The 8186-nt window shown below is 53.5% G+C and overlaps 1 protein-coding gene across 1 annotated transcript; it reads left to right on the top strand.

Annotated features, from left to right (window-relative positions):
* The first annotated feature begins 1781 nt into the window (after positions 1-1781).
* PNMA8A (PNMA family member 8A) lies at positions 1782-6055 on the top strand. Its single transcript, XM_045440808.1, has 2 exons — positions 1782-2055; positions 2189-6055. Exon 2 carries the CDS (start codon positions 2277-2279, stop codon positions 3735-3737), a length of 1461 nt encoding a protein of 486 aa, XP_045296764.1. The 5' UTR covers positions 1782-2055; positions 2189-2276; the 3' UTR covers positions 3738-6055.
* Positions 6056-8186: the final 2131 nt, after the last annotated feature.

Raw genomic sequence — 8186 nt, 5'->3', positions numbered from 1 at the left:
AGTAATGCTTTGTCAATTGTCATTGATTCTCGCCACATTCCACCTCTGCAGTATCTTCGAGTTATTGATTGCTGCCTAATAAGCAATCCTAAGACGTAGTGATGTCGAACAACTGTTTGCTTACACTCATTGACTCCCTGGGTCAGGAATTCACACAGGGTACAGCAGTGATGGCTTGTTTCTGCTACGTGGCGTCTGGGTCTCCACCAGGAAAATGTCAATGGTTGGGGAGTGAGTCAAACGTTTGGGAGCTGGAGTCACCTAGAAGTTTCCTTACTCCCATGTCTGGTGCCTGGGCTGCGATCAGTTGCAGGAGGGGCTAAGCTGGAAATTGTTGACTGGGGCACACACATTGTGGCTTCTCCAGCTGGCTTGAGCTTCCTCACAACATGGAAGCCAGAGGAAAGTTGACTTTCCTCCTTGGAGCTCAGCGATCCAAGAATGAGTGTCCCAATGAACAAGGAAAAAGTTGCATGGCCCTTTATAACATAGCCTGAGAAGTCACGTAGTTTTCCTTCCATGATACTCTTGGTTCAATCTTTTCCCTTTGACCACACTCTTTATTAGTCAAAGAATTTACAAGCCAGCTCAGATTCAGTAAGAGGGACAGAGATCACCACTTTTCCACGGGAACATCAAAGAATTATGGCCGTGTTTGAAAGCCACTGCATGATGAAATACATTCATTCTTCAGTTGATTCAATAGAACTCCAACAGGTAAAGTGCATGAGCTTTTTAAACTCTAGTTATAGCTTGAGTGTTTATTGGAATGTGATATTCAGATTTAACAATGTGAATGACAGGTCTTTTTTTTTTTTTTTTTTTTTTTTTTGGCATGAAACATCATGGGAACTGGGACAATCACACACATACTGCTATATCAAGGTATCGATCCCACCCAAGTTCAGGGATGCTAGAGATGAGTGGAACACGCATTTTGGCTATTTGGTCTTGCAAAGGTCAGTTCCAAAATGGGATTCAAATAGCATTCAAGTTGAATACTCAGGCCCAAACTGTACTTCAGTGCATGCGTCACGTATGATATCCCTTCCAGATCAGAGTGGTTTTTATTGATACTCCTTTGGGGAGAAGAGGAAGGAGCTTGGAGAGCTCAATATGTCCGAGACTGCACAGCCAGTAAGCAGCATTCTAGATATGTCAGCGAGGGCCTGACCAGGAAACAGCAGCTCTAAGAGTCACTGAGGAGTGTTTCATCAACTAACAACAAAGGTGCTGCCCCTGGGCAGCAAGTTGAGGAAACCAGCAAGGCAAGTGAGGCACTATATCCAGGCCTGCAGCGCATGTGTGGGCAGAAGCCGGGAGTTTCTAGAAGTTTCTGGATATTTCCGGAACCTGGGAACTGTAGCCGAAAGAGCTGGCAGGAGCTGTGGTTTTGTTAGAGGACTTCATGTGGGGTTAAAGCTGCCCTTTCCTCTCGCCCTCTGATTTCTGGAGGCTCCCGGAGCGGGGAGGGATGGGGGGTGAACCCAACAGGAAGGCGGAAGACAGGAGGGCTAGTTGGTTGCCATGCTAAAGTCAGGGCATTCCACCTCCGTCCCCGAGGCCCCCGTTGAATCGAAAAGGATGGAAAGAGTGCGTCTGGAGGGAAAATCGGAGAATGCGCAGACCCCCGGGTCGGCGAGCTGACCATCCGCTCACCAGCCGGGCTCCCGGGGCCCCAGGGGCACGACCCCAGCGCCCCTGCCAGCGGCGGCCGGTTGCCATGGCGACCGAGGGAGCCGCGCGGCCGGGCGGCGCGGGCGCAAGTGCGCAAGCGCGCGCTGCGACGCCGGCCTGGGCTCCGCGCAGCTGCAGGGCTCGAGGCGCCGCGTGACCCGTCCGGGGCCGGAGCGGACGCCGGCTCCTCGGCCCTTTTCGCCGGGAACAGCCGGCCCGGGTGGCCCGAGCTGGCGCCTGCCGAGCGGCTGCCTCCCCGGCGGCCTGTCCTCAGCCCGACCCGACCCGGGAGGCCGGGACGCGAGGCTGCAAGGATCCCTGCCGGGCGGCCGCCACCCGCGGGGCGGGGCGCGGTTTTCGGCCGGTCTCGGAACACGTGTGAGCACCCGGGGCCCGGTTTGGGGAGGAGGGACCTGGGAAGGCGCGAGGCCCGCCGCGCTGGGGGCAGCAGAGATCCCTGAGCCCGGCCGTCTTCCGGGGAATCTGATCTCCCTCTCCTGTCACTTTACAGGATCAGTGTTTGGGGCCCGCTGCAGCCCTCGTCCACCTTATAGACGGTTCGGTGCACGTGGGATTAGAGCCGCCAGGTGCCCGCCACCATGGCCATGAACCTTCTGGAGGACTGGTGCCGGGGTATGGAAGTGGACATCCACAGGTCCCTGTTGGTCACGGGCATCCCAGAGGACTGTGGTCAAGCAGAAATTGAGGAGACCTTGCATGGGGTCCTCTCCCCGCTGGGCCCGTTCTTCGTGCTCAATAAGATTTTTCTGAGGGAAGAGAACGCCAAAGCTGCCCTAATTGAGGTGGGAGAGGGTGTGAGTCTCAGGGCCATACCCCGGGAGTTCCCAGCAAGGGGGGGCGTCTGGAGAGTGGTTTGTAGAGACCCCACCCAGGATGCTGAGTTTTTAAAAAATCTGAATGAGTTCTTAGATGCCGAGGGGCGCACGTGGGAGGATGTGGTCCGCCTGCTCCAGCTCAGCCACCCCCCACGGCCCCAGAATCAGCGCCCGGAGAACTGGGCAGAAGCTTTGGGGGTGCTCCTGGGGGCAGTGGTGCAAATCGTCTGCTACATGGATGCTGAGATCCGCAGCCGCGAGGAAGTGAGGGCGCAAGAGGTGACTGATGCCCGGGCTGTAGCAGCTTCAGCTTCAGCTTCAGCATCACGGAGGAAGGTCAAGAAGGAGCCAGGATGGGCTGCAGAAGTAGGGTCTGCTTTGAAGACGGAGAATCCCGACAGCTGGCATGACATGGAAGACGAAGGTGACCCCCCCAAACCTCTGGTTCGCAGCGCTGGAGCTAAAAGTCGCTCCAGGAGAAAGAAGCAGAAAAAAAACCCCAAGCAAGAGTCAGTGGCCTGGAAGAAACCCAAAGGCCACCATTCCAAGAGCTCAGCTGCCTTGGAGGATCCTGAGGCCAATGGCGCGGAAAATATGGAGGTCTCAGAAGCTATCAGGAGCAACAAAAAGCCCTGTGTGAAGCAGGAGGAGTCGGCTTGGAAGAAGCCTGCGGGAAAATGTGCCTGGAAGGCTCCCAGCAAGCCATCCCGTGATGCCCAGTCAGAAGCTGTGAGTCCTGGGGTTGCTTCGGAGTCAGACCAAGATGGCGGCCAGGAAGGCCCACCAAAGAAGAAGGCCGTGGGCTGGGCCTTGGCAAAGAGCCCTGCCCCCATGAGAAAGAAAAAGAAGGTGAGCTTGGGCCCTGTCTCTTACGTCCTTGTCGATTCGGAAGATGCCAAGAAAAAACCGATGATGGCAAAGAAAGGGCCAGCCGCAAGAGAGGCATCAGTTCAGAAGGCCCTCCGAGGCCCACGGCCCGCGGAGTTGCCAGCCTCGACCTCACAGGGCCCAGAGGCCGACCCAGAAGGCTCCCCGCGTGCCTCCAGTGGTGAGAACGACCACAGAAGTCATTTGGGGTGCGCCGACAAGTGGATGAGTGGGGAAGAGCCGGAGCGCCGGGTGGGGGCAGGTCAGGGGGTGCATGAGGAGGACCCCAGTGCAGTGGAAGGGGCAGATGAGGTTTTAGAGGGCGAGAGCCCTGACCTCCCTCCTAGGAGCCCCTGAAGGCCAACTTGGGGGACACCGGTGGGCAGGAGGTGGCCACGCAGATCCGCCACCTCTCCTTTGTCGGTGACTGTCGCTGTGGTAGTCTCCAGTCATTCTGCCACTCCGTCTGACCCAGCTCCCTTAATAAAAACCCAGTGGTTTGGAGTGATAATGATCAATGGGTCGTCAAGGTAGATGGCTTTGAAGGTGGAGTTTTCTGGAGGCCTGGTTGGGGGATAGGAATGTTCAAGCACTGAAAAGGACCAAGGGAAGTGAGAAGAAAAAAATTCCACAGGACACCCACTTCCCCTTTTGAGCTCTTCTAATCCACAGAACCCAGAAAGCTTTGATTTGGAGGACCACCCATAGCTGGTTAGTTGAAAGACGTCCAAGGAAGATATATCACATTGGGAACAAAAGTTTTTTCTTATCGGGTGAACTTTTGACTCTTAAAGGACCCCGTTTGTAAAGATGTGGCTCTCAGAGGGGAAGTATCCGTGAGCTCTTAGGTGAGAGAGATTAAGGGAGGGAGGTACATCGCTCTGCTCTTTTCTCTGCCACGCCTGCTTTTGCACCTCCCCTTGACTCACCTTCAGAGGTTAGAGGGTCACTAAGCAGATTGGGAAAATTCTAGAACATTTACCTTTACATACACAGGCGGGATCCCTGTTAACGTCCACCCGTGTTCTGCCTTTCTTCCTCATTCCCTGCTTTCTGGATGGCCAGCCAACCTCTGCATGCAGGGTCTGGCATGTTCTCCCACCTTCTCTGTGTTTCCATCATGGGTAAGTTAAGCTGAGATCGTCCAAGCGGACCTGCCTGCTTTGCTCCTGCTGGTTTTCAGCTTCCATCCTCCAGTTAACTAGCCAGAGGGTGAGAAGGTCCCAAGAGTTAGTTTTAGGGGACTTAGGCCTTGACGTACTTGAGCTTTAGATTCTGCTAATAAAAGTGGTATTTGGATTCCCGTTTAGTGTCTGGCCGTCTCAGGACGCCCATGGGGAGAAGGGGTGATCGGTAGGGAAGGACTCAGGCGCTTCTGGCTTCCCAGCCCTTAATTGCATCCAGCGCCACCAAACTCTGTGTCTTTGGGGCTAAAGACCCTTCTCACGTTGTAATCAGAGAGGGAAAAAATTCTTAAAAACTTGGCTGTTAATTTCTGTCATCCGAATAGACCAACATTCCTTGTCTCCCGTGTGTGTGTGTTGTGTGTGTGTGTGTGTGTGTGTGTGTGTGTGTGTGTAGGGGGAGAGGGTGGGGTACCTGACACCATTGGTTTTCAAATAGTGTCCTGGGAGGCCCAAAGCATGCTCGAAGATGTAATCCAAACCTTTTTTTTTTTCCATGTATTTAATGTATTTATTTAATTTATTATTTTTTTGAAAGAGTGTGCGCCCATGCGGGGGAGGGGGAGGGACAGAGGCAGAGAGATTCTTAAGCAGGCTCCACGCCCAGCGCAGAGCCCTGTCTCACAACCGTGAGATCATGACCTGAGCTGAAATCAAGTCATCAGATGCCCAACCAACTGAGCCATCCAGGCTCCCCCATGTGTTGGGAAAAGAAAGAAAAAAAAAAAAGGTTCTTGCTTCGGCAGCACATATACTTAAAAAAAAAAAAAAAAAAAAAAAAGCTGAAACTTAAACAGTCGTAAGCCAAACCAGTCACATAGGAGACTATTAGAATATTACCTTGTGTTCGTAAGTGAACTTGACTTTGTACAGATCTCCCATGAGTTGTTTCTCCCATCCGTTTGCCTATAATTGAACTTGTAAACGTGGCGGACGAGAAAGGTCGGAGGTGGGAGAGATTCAGTCACGTGCATGCCCTGTGACGACGTAACCCTCCGGAAGAAGTTTCCCTTTGTAATTCACACGCTCCTGTTAACTTTAGTTGTGTGATAGCACAACCGTGTATTCGCCTAATATTGTCACGCGGTTTTAGCCCTTTCTGTGTTCAGGGGCCTCCCTTCTGTTTTTGTGATGGAGAACGTGAGCACTCGTTAGACGTTGTTAGTAATTCCGCTTTGAAAATAAATTTCTTCGTAACAGTTAATTTCAAAATCCTGGAGGAGTCTAACTGAAGGTGCAGGGGGAAAAAAAGAAAAAAAAGAACCCGGCTTCTATCTGCGGCCCTTCCGCCTTGTGCCTCGAGGCTTTCCTTGGGTTTGTGCAGAACCGAACACAGGAGTGCATTTGCTCTCAAGGTGGGAAAGCCTGTGACTCTCCAGCACCCAGTTCCAAGGGCAGGTCCATTAAGGGCTCCATTGTGTTAACAGATCGACACCATGATGGGTAAATGTAAACATGTATGGTACAAAATAAAGTTTAGCAAATTAAGTAGCTGTTGGCTCTCTTGTAGGCTATGTCCTGGCTTATTTGAGAACAGGGTTCCCCCCCCCCACTCCCATCACCAGTGAACTACACACCTGCCCAGCCTGGCACGAGCTGTCGTCAGTCCTGCGAGGGTTGTCAGCTTTCCATGAAGAAGATGCCACCGAGGTGTCCTTTCTGCGCTATACCCTTCCACCGACGCGAAAGGATGTCCCGCAGATCTTGGGGGTTTCTAGAAGTTTCGAAAACAGGTAACTGGTGACATGAATTTGTGTGAACATGTTAGTGTGTTTTGAAAAGCGGCCGGAAGATGAAAACCCTTCCCTCCCCTCCCTTCAGACGGAGGCAGGTTTTCAGCTTAAAAATTCAGTTTTCTCCTGCCCAACGCCCTCCCCTGCCAGGGCTTCCTGAACCAGGGTGGCGGCTGCATCAGTCACCTGGGGTCTCTGTGAAAAGTACCATTCCTGGGCCCCACCTGCTGATCCGGGGTCGCTTGGAGGTGGCATTTGTGCTGGGAACCTGTATCCTCAGCAACTTCTCCTGAGAATTCTCATGCACACCCAGCGGAGCGGCTGGTGGAGAGCTCTGGATGGAGAAGTTTGCGCTTGAGGAAAGGGAAGCATCCTTCAGGGGCAAGGTTGGGGGTTTCTGAAAGGTGAAGGGAAGGGTCAGGGAGGGAAGACGCACAGGAGACCGAAGGGGAAGCCGGCCTTTGGGGAGAGGGGAGGGGGATGAGGCGCCATGGAGGAGGCACATGGAGACCCGGTAATTGATCTGGTATTGACTGGGTGCAATTGATCTGGTATTGACTGGGTGCATCGTCCTCCCTTGGTGCAAAAGCCGTATCTGGCCAACAACTTTACCTCCCGAGATGCAGTCAGTTACTCCCTCTAGTTCACCCAGCCCCGCAGCAGAGGCTGAAAGGCTGACACGGCCAGAAGTTGAGGGGACAGCCAGGGATGCCCCCCCCCCCCACCCCGTGAGATGCAGGGGAAGTCCGCCACCTGCAAGGAAGCCCCTCAGCACATCTCACACGTGGGGGCAGCGTCCTGTTCAGGGTCGTGCCTGGGAGCCACTGTGGGGGACCGGAGTGATCCCCAAGAGCCTCTGCATACACAGGCCGAGGCCCTGCAGGCAGTGTCTTCCCTCATCCGTGCTGTCAGCCCAGATGTGGTGGGCATCGACTGTGTGACAGCCAGGAACAAGACAAAGACTCCCGCCCTCCCGGGCTGGCGTTCTGGTGGGACGTAGACCGCGCATCCGGAGACGCTGACAGGTAAGGGGTGGTGGGTATGACGCTGAAACAAAGCGGGAGGGGGGTCCAGGTGAATGAGTGTGTATGTGAGACAGAGTGTTGCTGTTTCAACGTAGTGGTCAGGGAGGGCATCTCTGGGGAGGCAATACCCGAAGGAGGTGAGGGAGCCAAAGAGACAGCTGGCTGGTGGAACAGCATCCCAGACAGAGGGAAGAGTCAGCACGAAGGGGGGCAGGAGAATGCCTGGTGTGTTTGAGAAAAAACAAGGAGGAGGTAGGTGTGGCCAGAGGGGGCTGGCGAGGAGGACAGGAGGAGGTGAGGTCAGGGCCGTTTGGGAGGCTGATCTCTCAGGGACTGTGGGCTTCAGAAAGGGTTAGATTTTGGCTTCAGTCTGGGTGAGTCCGGAGCCATGGAGGTTCTGAGCAGAGGGTCAGGATCAGACTTAGGTTTTCACAGGCTGCCTTTGGCTGCTGGTGGGGAATGGGACTATGGGGTTGGGGGGGGGTGGGGGTGAGGGGAGAGCTGGAAACCCAGTGAGGATGTGACTGCAAGAGTGCTGGTGGCCCTGCTGGGGAACCACGGAGGCTCTAGAAAGAGCTGCCAGTTATGTACTTACAGGTCAAGAATAAAGATGTCAACTTACCCATGATCGATTTATCCTTTTTTTTTTTTCATTTTTCGGTAAAATGCTGCATATACAGTGAAATGCGTAATTTTAAGCGAACTCAGTGGTGAGTTTTGACATAAAATTTACCATCTTCACCATTTTCATCTTTATTTTTTATTTTTTTAATGTTTATTTTCGAGAGAGAGAGAAAGAGAGAGAGAGAGAGAGCATGAGCGGGAGAGGGGAAGAGAGAGAATCACAGAATCCGAAGCAGGCTC

The sequence above is a fragment of the Leopardus geoffroyi genome, chromosome E2 (genome assembly GCF_018350155.1).
Source record: "Leopardus geoffroyi isolate Oge1 chromosome E2, O.geoffroyi_Oge1_pat1.0, whole genome shotgun sequence".
NCBI classification, from domain to species: domain Eukaryota; kingdom Metazoa; phylum Chordata; class Mammalia; order Carnivora; family Felidae; genus Leopardus; species Leopardus geoffroyi.
This window is presented reverse-complemented; position numbering and strand designations above follow the sequence as displayed.

Coding starts and splice junctions, on each gene's coding strand:
- PNMA8A (XM_045440808.1), top strand. CDS start 2,277: ATGGCCATGAACCTTCTGGAGGACTGGTGCCGGGGTATGGAAGTGGAC.